The 25,772-nt window shown below is 41.0% G+C and overlaps 1 protein-coding gene across 2 annotated transcripts in view; it reads right to left on the reverse strand.

Moving 5' to 3' along the window:
• The window catches only part of LOC116385204 (cadherin-18), a 141,031-nt gene that overhangs the window by 18,244 nt on the left and 97,015 nt on the right, over positions 1 to 25,772 (reverse strand). For both annotated transcript variants that reach the window (XM_031850458.1, XM_031850457.1), the window contains exons 4-9: positions 22,024 to 22,143; positions 12,395 to 12,562; positions 11,036 to 11,223; positions 10,169 to 10,422; positions 5,507 to 5,643; positions 1,576 to 1,697 (exon numbers count right to left, since the gene is read on the reverse strand). In XM_031850458.1, coding sequence (XP_031706318.1) covers positions 1,576 to 1,697; positions 5,507 to 5,643; positions 10,169 to 10,422; positions 11,036 to 11,223; positions 12,395 to 12,562; positions 22,024 to 22,143 — 989 coding nt within the window. The remainder of the gene's footprint in view (positions 1 to 1,575; positions 1,698 to 5,506; positions 5,644 to 10,168; positions 10,423 to 11,035; positions 11,224 to 12,394; positions 12,563 to 22,023; positions 22,144 to 25,772) is intronic.

Raw genomic sequence — 25,772 nt, forward strand, 5'->3', positions numbered from 1 at the left:
CAATGATAACGGATGTCTTAAGAAACGTGTGAGCTCGTCTGGCTGCTGGTGGTGGGTGTAAACGTACTGTAGCATACATCTAGTATTTGCATTAAGTAATTAACAGTTGCAAACTGTTGAGCGGTACAGGGCTGTAGTTGTTGAGTTGACAAGATTCCTCCTCTCACATATAGGTCAGTGCATTTAAAAGTGCTTCACAGGTTACTGAGAAGCGGGAGATAAAGACGGAACAAGTGTGGACAGTGAAAACAACAATGCACTCAGAAGAATAAAATGATAAAACTTTGATAACAGTAGTAAAACAGCGTAAAATAAAAACTAGATTAATAAAATAGAATACAAATATACAACTGAAACAGAATAATGTAAGAATGAGTGTGTTTCCATATCCATTATGCATCAAAGGTCTGGCTGAATAGATCAACAAATCTGACCCTAAATCAGTTCTTTTCATCATTTACCTGCAAACACGTCAATCTCAATGTTGACAAATCTTGAACCTTGATTTCCAAATTTTTTGAATTTGAATTAAGTCAGAATGTGAATATTGTAAATCATTATACCCCTGCAAGTTATACGTATAAGGTTAGAGTTGCTTTAAACACTGAAGCTATGTTTATGTGGATTTATAATGATGGCCTTATAATGACAATAATGATGTGTGTTAATTTCGATAACAGAGCACCCTGGAGTGTGTTCATGTGTATCGCCAAGGCCGGCAATCAAAGATGAAGGGAAGCTGTGTTAGAGGTCATTTAATTAACGAATAGTTCCATTTTACTGGAGTCCTGTTGCTATGGCTGCCCACAGTTTAATATATCTTGAGCCCTGATTTACTGCAGAGATTTAACTCTTAATTGGAACGAGGTGTTTTGATGGACACCTGCCAACCAATAGGAAATATATGGTATGAAAATTTGAATCCAAAACATTAATGAGCAGCTCTTTTCTTTCACATAAGTTGTCATTTGAATGTTGGTGTGCCACTGTCTCACTCAACACATTACAATCATCCCCACTTAATCCCCTGCGCCGAGAAACCCTGAGGCTGTAACGCAGAGTTAATTCAAATTTAATGCAAACCTTAATTCAAACGTTTCTTCCACTGGCTAAAAACTATTAAAAATGTATTTAGTTGTGTCTTCCCGCTCTTTACTCCATCATCCTTTGCCGAACTGCCCTTTCAGCCATTTCCATGCTGCGGATTGCTCTATATCTCAAAAACCTTCTTAATTTGAATGAATCAAAGACTACTGAGAGCAAGTTGGAATGAGCTTCGATTTAGAGCTGTCATGGTTTGCCGCTGAGATACTCATTTTGAATGAGGGATGATCGAGCAGCTCTCCCCCAATGCTTACTGCTCAGCTCTCAGTGAGCCACCCAAAACTGCTGAGGGAAACAATAGCTGAGTGCAGAATGCATGTAGTCAGTGCATCCGAGGTTAATGCACAGCACTCAGGAACTTTGAGGCGTGCGAGCAGTGTAGAGAGATGTGAATGTGCGAGCGGATAGAGGGCGAGAAAGAGACCAGAGATAGGTGGATCATATTTTTCTAGGTGAATCCGAGACGCTCACCTGTCCCGGCCTTGAGCTCTCACACACGATGACCTCCTCGTCTGTGGCTATTTCTGGCGGATTGTCGTTCACGTCCAGCACCTGGACTGTAACGGGAACGTGGCTGAGAAGGCTGGGGTTGTCTGTAGCAGAGGGAGAGAACAAGCGACAAAGAAGATGAAAGTCAAATGTAAGCCTTAATGACAAAGTAGAGCATCGACACTGTGATTTCAAACTGGGACATGCTGTGCTCTTCTTCTTAGGCTGCTCATGGGTTTTGTCTTAGACTCTGCCACTATAAAAGCACTGAGGGACGCAACGTTGCAGAAGGCAATTTTGTATATTAAAGCACATCTGATCGTCTTCGTGCAGCATTTTCGTGTCCCAGTTGGTGTGCTCGGTTGTGATTGCGATTATTTGCCCCTTGCGCTGCATGAGCAACTCATGAGGCATGGAAATCAAATGACCTACCTTCCTTCATTTTAACATAAAGTGGCAGCCTTAATGGCAACAAAATAGCCCACTAATTCACTGAGGTACGTGAATGTAGTTTGAATTATGATTTGCACTCTTGGATTACGTTTTTTATTGCGGTATATGCCATGCGGTGGACACTTATATCCGTAAAGCATTGCAGTGCCACGAGGGCAGTAATGTCAAGCGAAAGTGCTCCTAGAAGTGGGAGAGAAATGTTTAGGTTATTCTGCGTTTGAATACAATGAAGTATAAATGCCCTTGAGGCCGATGAGTCGGCTGGGAGGGGTGAGACTCAGCCTCATAGGAGGCTTCAGCCTACTTTGAGTTATCTTCTGCATTTGTGCCCATATGCACCTCTGCGTCGCTGGGTGAAATAATACATCATTAATGAGAAGATGATTAAATACTTTTTGTTATTTAAGAGTTGTTTGAGACATTTTTTTGAGTTTATAAAAAATACCTGCAGCGGTCCCACGGCAGCGGAGACGATGTGGGTGTTCAGAGAGATGATGTGCGCATTAACGCACGGAGCACAGCAGAGTAGCTACAGTCATTATTCAAATCTCTTTTTTTCCCGCTACTATTTCCAAAAATTACATGTAAGGGAGCTTTATTCATAAATTTGTTATGACACAACTGTCACTGCTTCCCAAAATCAATGACGGTGAGCAGACACCCCTCATGCGCTTCAGTTACCACCAACCCACTGAAGACGCAAATAATATCACTGTAAAAGCGGTTGGCTATCAGCGCTGAACTGTTTTTGCAACAAGACTCATTTTCATAGAAAGGAGGGGGATTTTGCGCCAAATTTATGAATATTACCTGAAATAAATATGTGCATATAGCACAGGAGCAGGCAAGCTGTGCTTGGCAGTGCAGTTAAGGATGCATTTTGCCATTTGAGACTCACACGGTTTATTTTTGTCTTATTTGCAAAAGCTGCACAATCCTTGAATTTGCCCCTCGGCGTGGTAAAGGTTTCCCATGATTTTCCTCTAGCTTCAGATATATTACTGAAGAGCTCTAGAGCAAGGCATTCCACCCACAAACCGTGGCGCAGTAGACTGGTTTCACTGGGTAGCTTCCAGGTGTGAGCGTGTTTTACAGTGCGAGTGTGTAGCAGGACATCGCTGAATAATAACATGCTCGCTCAGCAAAACATTGCTTGAATGGGAAAAAGTCCGGCAGGTGCGGCAGTCTATTAAATTTCAAGATTTTTGTTTGCTTTATCTTTTGCATACAATTTTCCATAGGTGGTATATTGTCAGCGCCTGAAGAAGGTCTCACATTGTACCAATAAATCAACAATACAATTCAGTCACATATTCATACTTTTAATTCACTCATTCCCTACAGTCGATCTACATTAGAAGGTAACACTGTGTGTCTTTGCTCATTCAGAGTTGTATAAATGTATTGTTCCATTTCTGACAATGTCTTGGCCTGTAAATGTTCCCTGAATACTAAGGAGAGGAGATAAAGAACCATTAGCATGCAGCGCCTCTGTCGGTCGGCAAGACATTTGCCTAATTGTGATTACAAATTACCCAAGTCACCCGATAACAATTGTTGAATTTAGCCGGGCCGGCATTGATTTAATTAATTTTCAATGTAGAGAAGGACATTGAAACAATTGGGACTAATTTGATTTTGGAGTTAATTATGAGAAAAATACACTCTAATGGAATTTGTATACATTCTAATCAATATGCAAATGAACTCCTTCATCCTTGTTTTCTCCAGACTTTAATTGTTACTTTAGCTACTAACTCATCTGTTATTGGGCTGTGTTTAAATACCTTCACAGAGTATTAGTGTTCAAAATGCTATTGAAACATCTTGCAGCTCCAAAAAACGGGACAAGTATAGGAAAAGTTCACTGAACTGCACCATGCCTTTTCTCTCTTCACTGTGAGCCTTAAATACAATTTAGCAGACTAGTTGGAGTCAGAGGAATGAGCAAAAAGAAAGTAGAGACACTGAACTGGTTAGCTGAATAGCTGCAGGCAACAGCAGTTATTGCAGTTGTAAGGGTTCGAACGCTTATGCCCCTTGTTTTTCTGCATTCTTTCCAAATGTGGAACGACTGAAAAAGCCTCTCAATCATTTAGTGATTTGCCCCTCAAACAATAAACCTGCACAAGTAAGACAAAAAGGAAGGGTGAAATGCATCCTTAACTTTGCTGCCAATCAAAATGGAATTCCATGCTCCTCCGTATTTAATACTTTTGCCCCAAAATTGTCTAATTTTTTAATGCAAATTAGCCTCTTTACAAAAACATTCCGGTAACTGAAGCACATTAATTGAATCTCTCTGTCACGTTTACATTCCTTGTCTGAAGTTTTGAGGAATGCCTCGTCGGCCAGGCCCTAAAAAATGCCTTTTTCTTCTTCCCTCTGCCATTGTTCTGCCATTGTGTACTTGCCGCAAAAGGCCACATGGGCAATTGCAATCAGCTGCAAAACTGAGAGCGTGACGTTATATCACTAGCGCAATATATTTTGCGGTGAGTGATGCACAAAACTTGGTCCTATCATCCAGTCTTTGTGAATTCGCCCACGAGGGTCCTGCAGCGGATGTGTGTTCGTTAACGCGGTTTCCTGTCGAAGTGAGTTTGATCAAACCAGCGAAGGGAATATCTATCAGTGCTGGTGGTTTTATTCTGTTGGTAGCGGAACAGTGTGCAGTGGAGATTCATAAAGCCATTGCTTTCTATGGATCGCTCCTTTTGTTGATATTGATTTTGACTCCAATTTTACACACTATGATTTTGAAGCCGGACTGCTCTGACTCTACGATCCACTCAGGGTGTCTTGTTATCTTGTGGGGAAGGTGGACAAAAAAGCCTCTGGGTAGAACTATAGCACCTATCATTGCTTTTGACTTTCTAGTCTTTAAATCATGCTGTCGTAGCACAAAGCTCACCCATTTTCAATGCAATTCTGATTACGATTTACAATGTCTTCCATTAGCTTGGGGCTAAACAAGATGAGTGTGGGAAGCAAGAGCAATCTATTTTAACTGCTTCATTTAGGCAACTGGATAATAGCAATTTGTGTCTTTACTGCAGTGCCCGAAGGTGTCAAACATACTGCATATCCTGGCTTTTTAAATATGTATATGTGACCCGTATGCACAGCAATTTTTAATTCCAAAATATATAGATTATTCAAAGATACAGATCCTCTAAACATGATGAAATTGTGTGTCTACAATTACATTAAAATTGGGATTTCATAAAAGCACCAAGGGAAGAACGAGAACCTTTTTCCAAGTCTCAAGACTTTCCTAAACTATGCAAAATGAAAAATAAATCAGTTTGTTCAACAGGGAGTAAGAAGAAGCATGTCGACATGGCAAGACATTCAGCAAAACCATCGTCTGCTCACTCATGAACACTCACACGAGAGCAAACAGACGCGGCATCACGTTGTAAACATTGTGTTTATGGAAAGCAACCGGGGTACCTACCAACCTCCGAGGCCATCACAGTGATGTTGTGCCAAGCTATGTCTTCTCTGTCCAGAGGCTGCGTCGTCCGTATAAGTCCACTGCTTTCATCGATTCTGAAGTACCTCAGTCCTTCCTCTTTGCTGTCCAGGATGTACCTATTGGGAAAGGAAAACATGACCGTATGTATCCACTCCAGAAGCATTCTTTAAAAGTAAACACAAGAGGTCATCAAGATTTCACTGTTGTCAGGTGGTGGTCTCCAGTACGCAGATGTTTCTTGAATTACTGGTTGAAAGATTTCAAGATTTTCAGGTTAGACTGAGCTACAAGTGCTTGAGAAGTTGTGTTTTGTACTATATTTTTATTTAGTTTTATACAGTATGTACCATTGATTTGACTGCACTGCTTCACATTAAATCATACAGTAATTGTGATGCAGTTGCAACGGCGATTACATGTACCTTTACAACTGCTTTATGCCCACTTTGAACAATAACTTCTTCAGGTCTTTTGACCCACGTTAGAGCCACAGAGGACTGTGGTAGAGGGCCCATTTATGTCGAATAGTACTTGGTTAAATGCCTCCGGTGCAGGTCCTTTAACCCACGGCTTTAGTTTACCAATTGCACTGAGGCCTTAGAAATCACATATTTACTTACTTTACTAAATGTATATCAAACCAGAAAACAAAACCTTACATTGAGGACAAGAGATCCAGAAGACCAAAAGCGTGCAGTGAAATGAATAAAGTGCAGACACAGCACAAGTCGAAGGGGGATGTTCTTACGCTGCTTTAATTTCTCAAAGTCCTGCAGCACACGGAGAGAATAATTCCCGCTGCTTTTAAATGGACTCTAGGTCTTGAAAGAATGTTCCGAAAATACATATTTCTAAGTCAAGAGCAATTATCTTCAATTTTTAATAATGACAAAAGGCGATGTTCTGCTGGCAGTGTTTGTACTGTTGTAATGGCTTTCTAGCAACGCTGTTATCCAACTAGAAGCAGAGCAGCCTGTGGCATACAAAGCAGAAATGGGCTGAGCTGCTCCCCTCATGAGTTCAAGCACGAAATGAGCATTGACTGTGTATTCCCTAATTTATCTCCTAATGACCTATTTACACCTTTAATCCGGCATTCACTCATTCTCCTGAGTAATATAGTTAAGTCGACAATTTTCAATTGGCATGAGAGACGGAAATGGTATAGGGGTATTAATGCCAGGATTGCATTTATTTGAAATAATAAACTATTTTCTTTTTAGCTTGGATTGCTTACAAGTGTACCCAGCAGCCTCAGTAGAAATGCTGTCATGATTTATTAAAAGCTCAGGCTCATAAGAGCGTGAAGGCTTTCCAGCAGTAAGAGAGTTTAGGTGCTAAGCATTTGCTTTGTCAAGATGAAAAACTTTTTTTTTTTTGGCTTGTAGGGGAAAAAAACAACAACACTTTAATTACTGCTTCTGGTGATGAATCGTATTTGTTTTAAAGTAAGATTATTTTGTGATTTATTTTCCTATTTCTGTAGGAAACTAGAATAAGTACAAGATGTGTTGTATCGTGTAATGATCACTTTCCAGAAATATTTTTTCTTTTCTTCAGTTAACGTCAGCTTTTGGCATCAGACACCCTGAATCAAACAACATTTGTTCCGTAGCTAATAGCCCCTTACTCTGGCATTCTGGGAAATATAAAGAATTCAAACTGAAATACAATATTTGTTTTGTTTTCATTGTAGCCTTGGAGTGCACTGATCAACAAGAATAAAAGCCTCGAGTACTGCAGCCCAGCGAGGTAGTAATGCTTAATACACAACACAAAAACAAACTTGTTAGATGTACACAAATAGGAAAAGCAACTTTTTGGTACCTTTTCCAATTCTCAACACGCCATGCAGCCCTCGCATCAAACAAGCTGACTGGTCAATCTAACCTGCAGTTAAGAGGTGTGTGACACGGAAATATAACAAACTATTTGTACTCTTGTACATGTGTTCACTGGAGTAGCATGTTTTAGCCTCCATCTCTTTGTCATTTTAAGGTTAAAACGTTAAACTTGGAAACATTAATATTTGTGTTCAGGTGGACTTTCTCTTTAATGCCCTTACACATCAGGGGTGGGCTTTTTTGTGCCATTAATTGGCACACCAATGTATTTTTCGAACTATTACTTTAGTACTAAGTACTTTCACATAGAATGCCAAAATAACGTAACAAAAAAAGCTGCCTTTTCAGAGCCAGGTGGATTTTTCTGAGCTTTCGCACCGTGAATAAAGGCAACAACAAATCAGGTTGTGCGTATTCACGACGTACACTAGTGTACAACAACCCGGAGGCTCCGTAGTCCAAACTGGGACAGCAACGTTTTGTACTCCTTTTAACATTTACAAAGGCAGCGCAGACCAGATCCACTGTTTACGTTCATCCTTTCACACAAAAAGCCCGACATATAAAGTACACAACGCATAGCTGTTTACCAGAGGAAACTAAAAGTCACTCAGAGCATTTCACCCACAGGAAACTCAATAAAATAGCTAAGAGTAGCTCTGGCTACACAACAACGTAGCTCAGACAGACTGCCAGACGCTGCCCTGGTTCAAAAGCATCCCAGTAGGTGGTTCTCTGCCTACGCAACTCTATTCAAACCTGTTATTGAAAAAGTGCTGCAACTGTTGCAAACAGCAGTGACGCCGGGGTATTTCCAATTCTTGCATTTCATATTCATATTTTCAAAATGCACAACTTTCCTCAGTTATGATATTACAGCTGTTTCCATTTAAAGGAAAATGCATGATAAGTTAATAGAAGGCTGACTTAAAAGAAACCAGGCCAACCAAGATGTTTTCACAACTGCTCTGATGAGAATGTCAACCAGAGGTAATGAGCCATCAAGGCGTTCTTTGGCTATTTAGATGTCAATTTTAGACCAACATTTAAAATGTCACTTCAACAACATGTTTATTTCATTGCACGCATGGGCGGACTTCTGACGATCAAAGGGAGCCAGATCCCTCCTGCATTCTGATGCCAACACAGGGAGCAGTGGCACAGTTGTAAAGCTTTCTTCTTCTTCTCTAGGTTCAAGTGGCTATCGTGGAAATACTGCCTTCGTCTCTATTTGGTGAACGTTGGCAGTGATATAACTCAGGAATGGTCGAGGAGGACGTATCCCACACTGAGAGCAAGAGAACTCTTTCATATGCAGATTATCTTCTTGTTCCAGTAAATCATTCACAGTCTTAAGATTCCTAAGATTATCTTTTCCCCCATGTCGTCCTCACATTTAAAATTGAACATCAGTCATCTCGGACCCCAGAGCTCGCCTGTCCAAAACAGGGAGGATGGTAGCATGGTCATAAGTCACTGTGCTTAATGCTGCTAAGAACACCCCTGGGCTCTGCAGCCTATGGCAAAGCTCTTTCCTGTGATCCTATAACATATAATTGTGTCTTAACGATATATCAGCAAGAGCTAATCTCATGAGGACGTCCATGTTTACAGCTACTCCATCATTTACGCCGGGGCTAAAGAGGGAATTCAAATGAATACAAGCAGTGCAGAGCTGCTTGAGTGCAATGTCACGGAGCGAAGGTACCTGTTCAGAGCTAAAAACCTAGGATTAGCCCCCTGCCTCAGGGTAGTGTCAATCTGTTTCAACAGCTCACAAGCATGTGTTTAGAGCGCATACTAATGTGCGAAGCAGTTGTACCGCTTCGGGTTACTCTACAGACTAGCAGACAAAATAACTAACGATGATGCAAAGAAAAGAGAAGGATACACAATGCATGTTGTTGATTTTTAGAGGGTATGTGGAACATTAAAGGAACAAACAAGGGGCTGCTAAATAAAATGCAGTACATCTATTTAACATTATGCTCTGTAGTGGTGGTTCAAAGCCATCTGAAAAATCCTCAATTTGCCTGAATCAGAATTGTCATATGGTGCTTAAAGACAAAAAACCACAGGCCACTGCATGTTTAACATGCATGATGAGTGCATTTTGACATATACATGTGCAAACTACAGTGTCATAGCTTCAAATTATATGGGGCAGATATGTGACATGCAAATTGGGGTTTTAGTTGGACAAACATTTCTTGGAGGCAGAAATAATCGTATTAGTTAGACCTAAACCTCGAGGGGCGGATCTACAGCACCTCACTTTTTTGCAGCAAAAGATATCTCACTGGTAAACCTGAATGCCAGAGAAGAAACTCTGATCAAGAGATGAATACATGAATACATAAGCGAGTAATTCCCAATGAAGCTGTGAGCAATTTGGCAAAAAATGGTCTTGATTCTCATCAGCAATCTTACGAGGCAAATGTACGCTTCACCAACTATTTAAGTAGATATGGTAACCGTTCTTTATGGGACTTCATAAGTCTGGTTTCTAAAAAAAGATTTGGCAACTAATTAGTTGACAAAGTGAGAGGGCTACATTGGCTGCCAGTCACATCTGCAAGAGCATTGAGCCTCAAAATAAGCCTCATAATATAAGTAACCTCCACTCTTACCCTTTGCTCTTGCAGTGGGCTTGTCTGATATTTCTTAACACGAGAAACGGTAGATCTTCAATTATATCCATTGGTGCACAACTAATAACACAGTATGCCTACAGAGCTGCTCTGCCTCTGAATATTTGTAATCTTCTCAGCAGATTGTAGGAGTTAAAGAGTCTTACCTGACAGGACTGTTCCTGCTGTCAGGGTCTCGAGCCGTTACCACGCCCACCTCTGTGCTACTAGGAGAGTTCTCATATACGTCCATGATGTAATGGTCTATAGAAAAGACTGGGGCTTCGTCCACATCCCCAACGGTGATTTTAAGGGTGGCAGTGTCTTTGAAAGAGCCAAGATAGGAAAAACGAGGATCCACATGTGTATTGGTGCCCTCGATGTGGAGAGTGTAGGTCTTCTTTCTCTCGTAGTTCAGAGGCTGTCGGGGGGAAAGGCATTGTTACCATTGTTACCACTACAACTGTTACCACTCTCTGCATATGGCAGCATTGTGTATGCATGAGTGTCCTCATATGCTGGTTAATTATTTGATATGAGGACCTGTTTTATGGTAGCACTTATGGTCAAAAACTCTCCAGAATACACCTTTTAAAGGGGGAATATCATGGAAAACACTTTTTTTTCTTGCGCACATACAGTTGGGTATCCTCAGTGCCCACAAACCCACAAACTGCAAAAAGACAACCTTTGCAAAGGTACACCATATTTTCCCGGAAGCCAATCAGAGTAGACTGGGCTTGTTTCCGGAAGGTTTAAAGTCTTAAAGAGACAGGCGTTAAAACGGAGCCTTTCCGACAGAGCGTGAATGCAGGTATATTCAGGCAAACAGTATAAGAAAAATAATGTGTTTTTTGAACATCAAAGCATGTAAACATGCTCTAATTAAAACCCAAAATACAAGTATGGACCTGGAAATTAGTGTGATATGTCCCCTTTAAGTCAGTGTTCAAGCAAGACTGCTACACAGGGCTCTTTCTTCATATATTTTCCAGAGGGTTCACATTTCTCTGTTGCAGGAATCATGTTCTTACCTTTTTGAGGCTGATGATGCCCTCTCTCGTGTCCCTTTCCGTGGCTATGGAGAACGTGTTGGCCCCCTCTGAGTTAATGATGCTGTACTTGATGTCTGCATTGATGCCAAGGTCCTCATCATTGGCTTTGATCTTCCCCACCGGTTTCCCTACTTGAGCTGATTCAGGGACGTACAGTTGGTAATTTTCTGTGGATAAACATTAATGCGTACCCATTTAGAGATGGGAAAAAAAAAAAAATAATATATATATATATATTTAAAAACAGAAGCTGACTAGCCCCACATCATTGTCTGAATGTCCTTCTAACAGGGCTTAGCTAAGCAGTTTGATTCTGTCACCATTTGTTCCTGAGGGAATGTCATTACAGATAGTCTGCAGTGCCTCAAATGACATTAAATGCTAAACGGAGCTTCATGATGTCGTACTGCAATGGCGTGGATCATCATGGATGATAATTCAGACAATGTTGATGGTCTTCACTGCAGCACAAAATGAAAATCTCCAAGTCCTGGGTGATTGTGCTTGATGGGGCACTTTCAAAGACAACATATCACAACTTTATCATTACTTATATTCATTATTAAAATGGAGGAAATTCAGACTGCAAAACAAAGGGTTTTGATAAATGCTAGTCTAATACAGCTAATTATGGAAACATTTAACTGCAATATTAGACTACTGAGTCACACACTAATGAAGTATAATACATCAGAGTGAGGAATGCTAAAGAGGTCTATGAGGGGAAGCTTCAATAATCCATGATCTGCTCTCTAAGACCCTCTTGGATTGATATATGGTTAATCGTTGCACGCCTGAACAAATTATAATTAAAATAATCTTGTCCCTGCAAATACTGAACAGTTGATGTTTCTTATTTTCATTCAAGCAGCAAAAACAGCAATAATCTGGTTGTCTTGTGCGCAGATGTATCGCCTGAATGATTTTAAAAATAGCATGTCTTCTCGTCCACTTTCACAAGGGAAATACAACACACAACTCTTGTTAGAAATGCTGTTCAGGTTCTGCCTCAGGCCTCTGTAATGGAGGTCCTCTGCTTAAAATGTTTTTCCAATTTCCCACCAAAGCTACTCCATTTAATGTAACATAAGTTGTGTGTATACTGTATATGTAGGTTCATAGTAACACATTAACTTTACCATTGGTTATTTTGCTAAATTAGCCTTGTGGCTAGTTTGCGGTAGAGTTTCCAAAAAGAAGCTATGGCCAAAGACAATTTAGCGTCTTGCCAACCTAATCATTATTCACTTAACTGTGTTTTTCTACTGACTGTTCTGCAAAATAATAAAGTTTGGCCTGCTTTTTGTTTGTTGTTTTCAGGTAACAATGAATACGCACTTTGGGGAAACATGGGCGGGTTGTCGTTGACGTCTGTCAGAGTGATGTTGATGGTGGTGGAGCCGGAGAGGCCTCCGACCTGGCCCGCCATGTCTTTGGCTTGGATAACAACGGTGTAGTGTTCTCTGGCTTCCCGGTCCATTTCAGATAAGGCAGTCCTGATGATTCCTGAACAGATGGAGAGAAACACATTTGAGCTAAAATAGGGACGGATGAGCTCTCCAATGGCACCGGACATTTTAATAATCAGGTTGCAGTTAACACCAACTCATAAAGATACATGTGCCACCGCAGAATATATAGTTGGGTATTTTGAGAATAAAAACAACAAGTAAAGTAAAACGGACGAAAAAAAAAATCAATTTCGGGATGACAACGCAAAAAGAGATCACTGTTGAGAGAGTGAAGATACCACTCTTGCTATTGTCAAGATGTTACAATCATTGTCCTCGTATATTCTTTCAGTTATGGACTACCCGTACAGCACCATATCACACTTTCCTTTAAAGACGAACACCATTAAACTGTGCTTCTTTCATCTTTTATTGTGAAGGTTAGTCCTTCCTCACTTTTCATTATATTGGAAATGACTATGCAACCTTGGATCGGGGCAGAATGCAACTTTCTAAGGCACAACCTCGATCACGTTCATTACAACAATAACGGAGCAAACGCAACCATGAACTTTCACAATGCTAACTCAGTGATATATGACTGCCCCTCTGCCCGCTACAGAGAGATTCTGTACACAGGTAAATTGCAACAACAGAAATAAGCCAAAAAGTCATGCGGAGTATTTTGTTTGTGTAGGTGATTTATAGAATATAATACATGTATTGCACACATTTTTTGTCTGTGTGTGTGTGTCTTTGTGTGGAGTCTTAACACGTCTGTCTGTGTTAGTTTTCCGTTTGTGTCTATATCTGTGCTGGAGGGTTAATTTGCCATCTTAGCTCCTGAAACCACATCACCACATGGGGCCTGATTTAATATGTTCTACCAGAAACATCAGTGTTCCTCGGACATCTCGCTTTTCCCCAGAGACAAGACCCCCCGGCAACCATTGTACTTGTGAACCCTTCAATAATACATAGTGGCTGACAGGGAGCAGTGAGACCTGGCAGGAAAAGGGATGATGTTGATCACGACAGTAAATGGATTTCTGTTGCTTCATGTTGGGAGTGGAAATCACAACAGCAAAAATGCATTTGAACTACATCGTTAACCGACTCAGATGACAATTATCATTCATACCAAATATTCTGTCAGTGCTCGGTTCCCAGTTCAAACCCTAAAAACTTGAATTTCACAGAATGAAAAAAACATTTTTGAGTGAATTAATGCAGTTTCATGATTTCCTAATTTTACCAAAGAGTCACCTATAGCTGCGTTATACAATAGGTACATTTCCTCTTTTGTTTGTTCAAGGCTCTCTAGACAGAATTAATCCACTGGCCTAAGGCAGAATAATCATTAAAAGTGGGTCAAGGAGCAAGGCAGCCAACAGTATTAAGATCCAGGGGATCTTAGGTCACACATCATCTGTCACACTGAGCTGCTGCTGCTGCTGAGGTCCCGTAGACTTGTGAACCTGAACCGATCAGCAGCAAATCAACAAAAAAGGGAATTATGATAAAGCTTCATAGACCAGAATCTAACTATCACAGGCAATATAAATAAAAGAAGAGTTATATGAGCAGAAGTTGTTGTAGGAGTTAGAGTTCCGGTGAAATTTGCATTTGAGAGGTGACCTACTGTCCGATTATTTCGTAATCTTCACAATGTAACCTTTAAAAAATGACCCTGAGATGGTGATGGCGCTCTCATGAATGAGTTGTGAATAGACTCTCCACTTCTGCATCCACAGTGGTGTTGTTAAACTCTAACTTATCGATTCCTCTTGTTCATATTCCTCTAGTGGCTGATGCTTGTCGACTTCTTTTCCATAAAAAATAGACAGAATCTGCCGGTTAAAAAAAAAGGGGTTTTCAATGTATGACATCAGTATACTGCACGTCCTCAGATTCCTCTTTAAGGCTACACAGATGTGCGAGTTGTTGGATGTTGGGAGATGAAGCAAAACAAGATTAAGCCACTTTCTTTGTGAGGTACTTTCAAACATATTGTGGTGATTCAGTGCGTTTTGTGTCTACTCCTCGTGTGGTGTGATTTAATGTGTCTTAGTTCTGCTTGCAAAAGAACAACCGTTAAGTGGGGCAGCAAGCTACGCAGACACTAATGTGTCGCAGGGCTTTATTCCAGGAGACATCAAAGCAAATTCATTTACTTTGACTGCCAGGTAGATTCTTCTCTGACACGATATCAAAAATATATTTCACAGCATTCATATCGGTTCTTCCTTGAAAAGTAATGATAGTGGTTATATATTGTAACTCTAGTTCTCGTTGAGTGATTAGCTTAATTAAATGGGAGAGGACTGACGTGTGCGTTGACGGCAAATAATACTTTGGTACATTCTGCCTTTCAAATGCTAAGGAGAACATGACATCATCTGTCTGAACTCGGACTGAGTTGACGGAACAGACTAACATGCCGCCCTCAGAACTATGAGTGTTTATATTGGGACTCTTGGGATTCTTTGCAATCTCAAAAGATTCTGAAATATCTGTCTTCTTGTTGCAGTAAAAAAAATAAAACTATGAAATAATGTATTGATAATGGACTTAATACAAGAGGTTCAAATTGTGTTCATCAGTTGTTGAGTCTTTTCACTTAAGCCGGAAAATAATTCATAGAAATAGTAATAAAGACTGGGGATGTCCGATATCCAATATCTGTGTTTTATATCTGTATTGTGTGCACTTGTTATATTTCAGCTCAGTGAGAGAGCTTCTTGCGTTTTGCTTCCATCTATGGTGTTTCTCCACAGACAGTCAGGGGAGCACCGACCACCACCACACTCACCACGCCACTGCAAGGTCAACAAAAGCACTGAAAGTAGAAATCCTATAAGAATTTATTAATGTAATATGCACAAAAGACGTAAATAAACACTCAACGGATTGAGGTGATTCGCTTTCAAAGGCAGAGAGAAATTCCCTTTAAGATAGCGACAAGGTCAAAAACATTACAGAAGTAAAAAGGCATTATTCTCTTAATGCAATGCAGAGCTATTCAGTTGTTAAGCACATGCATTGGATTGATTTGAATAACTTCAATGTTCTTGAAGTGTGGACTCTGCAGCTGTATTATTTAGGAAAATACAAGTATCGAGTCAGGAGTTAGTATCGGCAGATACTCAACATTACATGACCCTGATCGGGATCGAGGGAGAAGAGTACTTGATTGGGTCATCCCACAAGCTTTTATTGGACCCTACAAAACTGCCTTATCACAAATAAAAAACTAAATGTGATGAGACAATAATAAAACATGTACTGTCATAGAGATTTTCACTGCAACAAATCCACATATGTATTAAAACAGTTCCAGGACACAGAGCCCAAGAACTTCTCTTTTTTTTTTTGAGCCAAGCTGTTATTTCTTGTTTTTAACTTAAATGTCATCTCTCAGCATGGATCCACTTCTTTCCGTGGTTTTTAAACTAATCAAAGTGCTCGCAGCCACTTCCCTGTAATGATGCGAGCTCTGCAGACTCTATTTGAAGCCCTCTATTATTAACTGGAGTCTTAGCATTACTTAACCTGGGGTCCTTGAGACACACCAGACCTTGGCGAGTGGCCACACTTTCCATTAAACAACAGGAAGACAGATGATCTGACCTTTCGAGTCTCTTATTACGCCTTTACTCGTGAAGGCGCAGCGCTCCTGAGCAATATTTCACTGCGCCAGATTTAGGAACGATGAGCACACACTAAAAGTATGAGGTCTTCTCTGGGCTCTGGGAATTCTACTGTTGCCCACACCAATTGGGATGATCTCCTGTCAATCATTTGTCGTCAAACAACCAAATGAGAAGCTCTGCTGTTTCAGACAAATAAAGAAAACAGAAGCAAGCACTCAACAGGAGGAGAGATTTGTGAGTAACACATTCACAGCTCATGCAATGCAGCTACATGACAAACCCATCACTGAACTGATCACTGAACTGCATTCAGTCTTGAATTAAATTCTTTAACACTATAGAAGATGCCACGAGGGTATTCTTTGGTATCTGAGCGGTATGCCAGTACTTTGACATGAGGATCACACCCCTGAACTGCCTTTCCTGACCACTTCTGAACCGTAATACCTCAGATAGTCTCCGCTAAATCTCTATGGAGCTTGTGAGTTCATTTAGAAAATAATTGAGAAAGAGCTGACTTCCTTGAACCTGGGCCCATTTGACACAGTGAGGTGGCTAGCCTTTTCCTCAACCTCCCCAGTCTATTAGAGTTGATACCATCGCGCGATCCACCTCTTTGTCTGGCTGCAAACTTCTAAAGGAGGACAATCTCCTGGGTGAACAAAAAGGATTATAGGAGATTACTCAAGCACTCTTCAATCTCCAGCTTCAGGAATCTTTTTTGGCTCATCCAATACGATGTTATCCCTGCGTGCCCTGCACTCTGACAGCATTCCAGGAGAAATGGTAGATAACACGAACAACAGCAGCTATAAAAATCTCAGAAATCATAACAGGAAACCTCTTCTTTTTACTTATGTATCGGAGTACATATCTGATCGAGAATAATTGGTTGGTCTGCTCAAGAGTCTACATTGATTGCAAAAGTGGCACTGTATTCCTTGATTTATACCAGAGGTAAGGCTTAATCCATGAACCACAAATGTCTTGATCTGTGTCAGCTCCTTCAATAAACTCCAACACTCCCAAATCCCAGATCAGCAGAGAAATTAGCCTATTTAGAATGCAAAAGGGACTTAGGGGTTCTGCGGTGTCGCGTGTCTTTGTGTGTGAGCCAGTGCCGGTGCGAGGTGGGGTTGGTGAGAGCATTCGACTATGAGACTCGAGAGGGAAAACCCTAATGTCTCTGTGGGCAAGTGACAGATGCACGGTAGTGATGGGAAAGACAGGAGTTACGACCCGACAATAAAAAGGATAAATGCAGCCAGTCTAAGGTGTATTTTTGCTGAGATATGAAAGGTGCTTATTATAACTGCCGGCTTGCAGTTTTGAGATTTGCAAACCATGTGATCAAGTTAATCCATTGCAGCGGATGCTTATAACACAATTAGCATGTCACTTAGCTAACTAGTTAATATTGTAAGAGCTGTCAGACAAAAAAAATGTAAGCGCTATTAAAAAGTGAACCTGTCATATGTACATCCAGCCAGCATGTGTAACTTTTATAATGTGGGATTTACACTCAGTGAGCAGACAGAGGTTCAGTCAGTCTGTCTAATACCCCGTTGTCCTTGTGGATCCGCTCTTGTTATTGACCAAAATCCCCAGACAAGTCACAGCACAAGCAGCAGGTAGGGTGTTCAGGGTCCTTCTTAAAGGATAACTTGTCAGGATTTGTAGCTGTTGTCAACACGTTCTCACTGCAGACTCGTCAAATACCACGGCTGGGTCAGTGGCCCTAAGCTTCAAACTAGCTTCAAGCTTTAGACAGGTACCCCTCTAGCAACAGTTAAGGATGTGTCAGGGACAAAGCTTCAATAGATGCCCTTTTCATGCAAAGTAACTTTTCGAAGGAAGTTATGTTCATGCAACAATGGGACTAATCAGTCACATTACTATTAACTGACGTAAAAAAAAAGCAGCGCCTTCGGGTTATAAGTCCAGTGTTTGTTTGTCCCATCGACCACCCAACCCATCTGGCCAAAACAGACTATCGCGCATGTTGTGTCATGTCACTTGCTCTGAGTGTCTAATAATGAGGTGCATGGAGTTAGTTGAAAGCCTGGTGCGTCACATACAGATGCTAAAGGGCGCCTCCGTGGATCGGTATCAGATGCCGAGGGGCACCGACCAAGCTGCGGTTATTGATGATGTTGGGAGTTGGGAGAACGGGTTGCAGTTCTTGGAAACTCCCTCCTGTAGCAAACCTCATTCGACATCTAGCTTCTTTGCAAAATGCAACACATGTTAACGATGTAAAGGAACAGTTTGACATTTTGGGACATCCACCTATTCACTTTGCTGGCAGACATTTGTTTTAGCCTTTGGACAGAGCAAAGCCAGCTGTTTCCACCTGTTTCCGGTCGTTCTGCTACACTACGCTAATCACCTGCTGGCTCTAGCTTCGTATCGAGCATACAAACATGAGAGGGTTCTCCCAGCACCACATAATGTGTAGTGACACAGTGAATCATTGGAATTGCACCTCATATTGCCATTAGCTATCCAAATGTCAATCACACATACTTGCAGACAACTCTGTCATTCTATTTACAGTTTGGAAGAGATTATTCATGAAAAAGAACTGCGAAGAATGTCAAATTATTATAACGCAGTGCAAAGCTGACACATTTGTGTTCTTCTGCCCACATCTCCCCCCTCAGGCCTTCCATCATTATCAGTTGCATCAGTTACATTTCTGTATTTACAAAGTCTGTGTCATGCTCATTTATTTCTTCAGCCAAGTAAATCTAATCCGAAATCCCTATCTCTCCTTGTTTGCATGCGGCATGACAACACCTTAGATGCATCAATTACAATTTTACATCCATGATTGAATCTCATTTCCAGCGGAGACGAGAAGCCGCATTAATGCTGCTCTCCGAGTTAATTAGTCAGTTAGGAAGTATGAACTCAGTTATTTTTGCACTGAGCAATTAGCATGTCTGCCTTCGTTATCTAACTTTAAATTCGGAATGTCTAATATAATTTGCCTTTGGTTTGGTTGATTATTGGTGTGAGATGATGCGAAAGCTATGTGCTTTAGGGCTGCATTTTATTTTGTTAAAAGCATCAATGTGGGACAGGGGTCAGACCCGGACCCCACCCGCTGAGAGCTGTAAACATGTATATGGTTCATTATATGAAACTAGGCTTTAATAATCAGTGATCAGTGATTTTGGTCAGAAGATTGGCCTGAAGATCAGCAAAAAGAAAACAGAAGTGATGACTCTGAACATTCAAAATCCCTCAGCAATTCAGGTTAACGGAGAAGATCTCCCCAAAACTGACGAGTTCACATATTTGGGCAGCGCTGTCAGACACAATGGGGGCACAGATAACAACATCAAGTCATGTCTTAATAAGACAAGGAACACTTTCAAAGTACTGAATAACATATATTGTATCACAGCAGGACACCATCAAGACCAAACTCAAATTGTATCAGAGCTGTGTTTTATCCACCCTATTGTTTGGTTCTGGAGAATGACACAAGAAGATCTCAACAGACTATCAACCCTCCACACCATGAGTTTAAGGCGAATACTTCACATTTTCAGGCCAAAGAAAAAGAGGCCGACCAAGAAACACATGGAGAAGAACTGTGGAGAAGGAGATGCAGAGCCTAAACCACCATCCAGCGACTCGCCCAGGACTTTAATAATAGCTATTGAAAATGAGAACCGTGCGAGTTTTCCTTTTGTGTCAAGCAGCAAAAAAGTTTTAGCATTATCTGTTTGAGTTATTTGCCAACATCGCAAGTCCTGCAATGTGACTATTGCGCATGTGCACATCGCAATGTCGATGCTGAAACGATGTATCGTTTAGCCCTAAATGTGCTTCGCAAAATGTAATGATGTTATTTCGCAGCTTTTGTCTTGATGAACTGGGTTTATCATATTGCAAGTCTTCACGATCTAATAATAACCTTAGACCAAATGATATGGATCTTGCATAAGTAGGCGTTTAATAAGTCCTGTTAAGGTTGAAAAGGGAGATCTTCTGTAACTGTGGTCAATTTTACATTTAATACAATTTCCAAACAGTCAGAAGTCATTTCAGTTGCTGGTAGGTATGAGATGATGTTATCAAAACCCACTAAGCCAGGGGGAAGAAAAAGGTAAAATTTTTCACTTTGTGGCTTGCTGAGGATTTGGTTCAAGCCTGAGATGGTCCTTTGGGGATTCCTTCAGCACCATATGTGCAGGCCAACTGCTATCATTACCCTCTGTCCTTAAACGATTTCTCCTTCTACCTCGTGGGTCTTGTACAAATCTGTCACAGGCCACCAGACCAAGGTCAAATGAAAAGAGGTGGGTTTGTCCGTGTGTGTGTGTTTGCATGCATCTGTCGTCTGTGTTTAATCCTGCTAATAATATATGAATTCCCCAAGATGATGTCTCTTCAGTTTAATCGAGGTGGGAGCCAGGTACATGTGGATATAAGGAGGTGGGAGCGCTGTGAGACATGTGCAGGAGCTCCCCAGCTCCCCAGTGTGGCACTCAAACATGGCAGCATGCCAACACAACTACTCTAAGACTCGGGCTTAGCATATTACAGATCACATGCGAGTGCAGCTTCCACCATGTGCACATTTCCCACTGACCGCTGGAGTTCCTTGTCCTAATTTAAGGGAGGAGGGTGGATTGCCAGCGGCAAAAACAACCGACGACTTGTATAAATGAATACATGTGCTGCGCAGAGAGTGCAGCTGGCTAGGCCTTCGATCACCCTCCTACTCCTCTGCCAGCCCCGCGCTGAATTACAATGCAGACAAGATGCCGAGTCAGCTCAAGCAAAACAAGCCATCTGATGTGTCCAACAGCCCAGTGCATATGGGAAATGGAGAGAAAATTACCGCAGGATAATCATTTTTACAGTCAAAACGTGATATAAAATAGATTTCAACTGAAATATTTGACGGAACAATGTATGTGCTGTTGTGAGAGAGCCCGGTTTTCATTCAAAAAGTTGGCATTGCTTCTGCCTCACGACGCCGCTGTGAAATTGCTCCATCAATCCCCACCGCACCGCCGTTTTCCCTCGAGGTGAAGTCAAAATATTCAGCAATTCATTTGTGTTGCTCATTCAGCAAAGAATTCATGTTTTACATGGGCGGTATAGTCTCAAAGGGGCCAGTAGTTGTATGAATTGATTCATTGCAGTCTGGAATAAGTGGATCGTTGTTCAGTTTAACCAGCAGCAGCAGCAGCAGCAGCAGCAGCAGCAGCAGCAGCAAGACTTCAGATACAAACATGCACGCACGCACGCACGCACGCACGCACTCGTTTGGAAGACAAAGAGGGATCCGAAATAAACAGACACGCACACACTCACAACACACTTTTCACATCATATAAAAGTTATATGTCTCACACTTTAGAAGGTTTATAAAGATTTCATAGATTCCAGCAGAGGCCTTTCAGACAAAGGATGGAATTTTAAAACACTGAGCACTGCAGCCGTTTTTTATTTTTTTGCTCCTTTTAAAAAGGTTGCAAACAATGGCTTTCTGAAGGCATCTCTACAAATGTCTTCTTTGACCCCCGAGGAGTTAGTTATGGCCCACAAAGAGCGGTTTGCGTGTTCAACAATATAGCAGTCGTGCGAGTAGTCCATAACTCTACTGTGGATGCTTTAGCTTTTATGGCGTCAGATGTGCTGCAATAACAGAACAGGAGATTCACAGAAAGAGGAGCACGGTGCACATATTTCACTGCGTGACATATACGCATCTCTTTAGGAGATCAACAACAGAGATTATAACTAAGTTATGACATCCATTTGTTGTTATAGTTACCAGGCTTGAAATAGCATGCGCACACACTTTGTCTGTTCACCCAAGCATGCAGCAATACCACACCTGTTTTGGGGTCGACGGAGAAATATGGCTGTCCTTGTAGAATACTGTAGACTATTCTGGCACTGTTTCCATAGGTGGGGTCGTCTGCATCAGACGCTGTGATTTGCAACACAGAAGTGCCTAAAGAAAAGAGAACACAGCAAGGTTATTTCCTGGTATTTCCTGTCTCTTGTACAGGTTTACAAATGTTAACGGAAGCGTTTTGATGTGAGTTATTGGCTCTGTGCTGAAAATCAACTCGCAACCATGTCTGGTACCTTTTTAGAAGTGATGTTTAGATTCACGAACCAATCAAACAACTCTTAGCGGTTAACTGGATTCGCAAGCAGGACTGAATTCGAAACGTTGCTTAAGTATGGCGAATGCACAGTTCTGCTCGAGAGCCAGTTAACATCCGAGAGCTGCTGCTCCAGACTCTCTTTTAACGAGACTCTCGTTCACCCCCTCGGCCGAAGGAAAAATGGTTCATGAGCACACAGGACTACAAAGAGAGAGATGCTTAAATGCTGGGTTGTAGCCTTTAGAGGAACACCTCATTTAACCCAAAGAAACAGCTAGCAAACAAGCAAACTAACAAACATTCTGATTTAGCATGCTGGAGAAAATACTAACACAATATTTCATGATATGTTGCCAACTGCAGAAAACCTCTCTAAACAAATGAAGTTGAAGTTATCTGGGCAGATATTGTGGTTAGCCACCAAGTTAACAGGTTGCCATTAGGTAAACACAAAATAAGTCAGAAACAATATGATAAATTAAGTGTATATATAATGTAATTTAATGTGTATTCACTTATTCACCAGCACAAAAGCAGACTGCATTGGGTGTGAGTCACGTGACATTGCATTTTTCAGCTGTCAAACCTTAGGGAATGGGGAATATGAGTACAAGCTCTCTACTTAGTTTTCAAGCATTTTTCATTGTATAAGATGACAAAAACAAAGACAAATGATATCAAAACTTAGAGGGAAGGTCATTATTAACACAGTTATTTAAAAATATCCTGCGTGAAAGCCACTGTGGTTCAATTTAACAGTTGAAGTGTTGCTCAAACAGCATTACAGGCTTCATTAACCCATCATAATTGCATGATGAGTGCATTGCAATTGCACTACAAGCTTATATGATGCATGAGAATATGTATGAATCACAGTATGACATGATACATAGTAAGGCCTGTAGATCTTGTGGATAGTTGCATTATTCTTTTCCTCTGGAAATAAAACTCAATTATATAAGTGAAAAACCACTAAACCAACAGATGTGAGTGTTTTTCTTTCTTGGAAACCTGAAGGAGCGGAGTGAAATGCCATCCATAATGAGCCGTGTTCTCCGCAGTATGCTCGGGCACTCTAAATGTCTGTCAGCCATGCTGCACAAATTGCACTCGTAATATTTTGACTCAATCAATCGTGGAATGGCTTTGGAAGCTGTTCCAAATCATCCGGCTAAGAAAACATATTAGTGAGGACATGATTTAATTGATGAACCTTGAATTGACCTGTGTTAATGGCTTAAGTAAATACAATGCTCATCTGTGACCTTGTATGATTAATATTTCTACATAGCATGGCGCTGAATCTGACTGCAGAATGGTCTTATAACTTCATCACAGATCACATATTCATATCGTTGCATGCAGCACTCTTAAAAGACTCTACAATGTGCTTTCTATCGCTCACAATGCACTTCAACCTGAGTGCTGTGGTCTCACTATGTATCTGAAACTATTAAGGTAACGAGTGCAGCATTAAAAGGTCTGATTTAACTCAATACGGAGTGAACACTCAAGAGTCAGTGTGCACGTGTTTGCTGAACATTCATTTTGAAAAATCAGTTTCACGAATACAGTAAAACTCACCAACAGGTCAGGTTTTCACAGTAGCATTTTAGTCCTGTTAGAAGTGTCCTGGAGAGTGAGAAACACTTACCAATACAGCTACTCTTAACGGTTCTAACAAAGGGACAACCAACAGGACCAACAGGACTTGTTTAGTCCGTCTTGTAAGCAGGAGTCTGAAATCTCTGTAAGTGCTGAGCAAGTTTTCAAAACTAGGACTCATCCCACTTAAAGGTCCAGTGTGTAGGATTTTGTTTCAGTTGCTGGTTGCATCTCTTTAAAACCAAACCACTTTTCCAGGTGGTACCCCTAAACTGAAACAAATGGATTATTTTTGATAGTTAAGTCCTTAAGTCCTCAAGGATATATGACATTGTTGGACGCGAGGCTTCTTTGAAGACAGAGAAGCATCATCTATTTAGGGTTTCAGATGTACAGTATCCTACGCTTTGCATTGCACCTTGATTATTTTTACAATGGCGGCTCTTTTAGAAAATGTAAGTAATAGCATCCCGCAGCAAGAACAGCCGACGCTCCACTCCAGTCGCAAAAACACGTGGTCAACATTGTGAATTCAAACAAAAACACTTCAATACATTTAGGAAAAACATCATGGTTGGGCTTAAAATAACTACGTAAGTTAAGTACAAGAATTCTGAGAATTCTTTCTGAGCGTCTAAGAATGATGTGGATGGGTTGGCACTGTTGCTTAGAAGCTCGGTGCGTCTCATATAAAGGGTGTAAAGGGTGCCTTGAGCTATGATATCAGATGTGACAAAGTGTTGGTTTTTGATGCCCTGGGAATGAAAAATAGGCTGGAACAAAGTTGAGGAATCAGAAATACACCATGCTAGAAACAATGTGAAACTTGTATTCAGTTCAACGTACACAGATCATCCTATCCATTATGAACCCAGTCACATACTGTTTTCACGTTTTTACCTCTACTTTCATCACCTCCTTTGGGTTTCAACATCTACTGACCTCACTGGACTCATTGCTGCGAACGCAAGACTTAATGTACTTTTAAAAGATCAAGGTTGGTGTCTGAAGGTGGATTACAACCACAAGGTTCCCTTCATCCTCCCTAAGTGTGAGTCAGAGGTCTTGTGCTATTGGCTTCATCCCCACTTACATGAAATGAAAAAAAGCAAGATGTTGTTGAGACTTAATGGGTGGAAGTAATATGTCATCTTAATGGGGTAACAGATACAATACACAGCCAAGTGTGTTTTTTCAGGAAGGAAACTGATTCAAAAACAAAAATTGATCTGTGTTTTATGACGGATAGCAACATTTACCGGAAACAACACCTTAGAGAGACAAAACGTTGGAAATAAATCAAAAGTACGAGTTCAGTATGCAACCCTGAATGCATTTTGTTTGGCTTATAAAAGGGTTTGACGCGTACCTGTGTGTGCTATTCGGCTCAACTTCCAATAACACTCATTTAATTATAACTCCTCATCTAAACAAGCAGTCACATCTGTCTCTGAGTTTTCTAACCACTATTAACCAGTGATTTTCCCAGAAGTGAAATGGTCGACAGGAAAGCGATACCATCTCCAGTACGTCCATTTAGAGACATCTCAACTGGGAGATATACAGCAGTTGGAAGATGATACTCCTTTCATCTGGCACTCTAAAAAAATATTATTGCACCATTGAATTGGAGGTATGAAACGGTAACGTCGGACTACCTGGCACCTGCCCAGCTAATCAATTTAGACAGGAAGAAAAGAACATCACAGCCAATTAGTTGCCACACTCCCAGACAGCCCCTTCCTGCACTTGGGAGCGCCGGTATTGACGAACGCTAGGGGGATTAGTGCTTTGGAGTGCGAGGACAGTTGATTGTTACAGCCGATTTGATGCCGCAGATGCCGAATCAACGAGGAATTACTTT

Source organism: Anarrhichthys ocellatus, unplaced genomic scaffold (genome assembly GCF_004355925.1).
Source record: "Anarrhichthys ocellatus isolate YVR2014 unplaced genomic scaffold, GSC_Weel_1.0 scaffold10, whole genome shotgun sequence".
NCBI lineage: Eukaryota > Metazoa > Chordata > Actinopteri > Perciformes > Anarhichadidae > Anarrhichthys > Anarrhichthys ocellatus.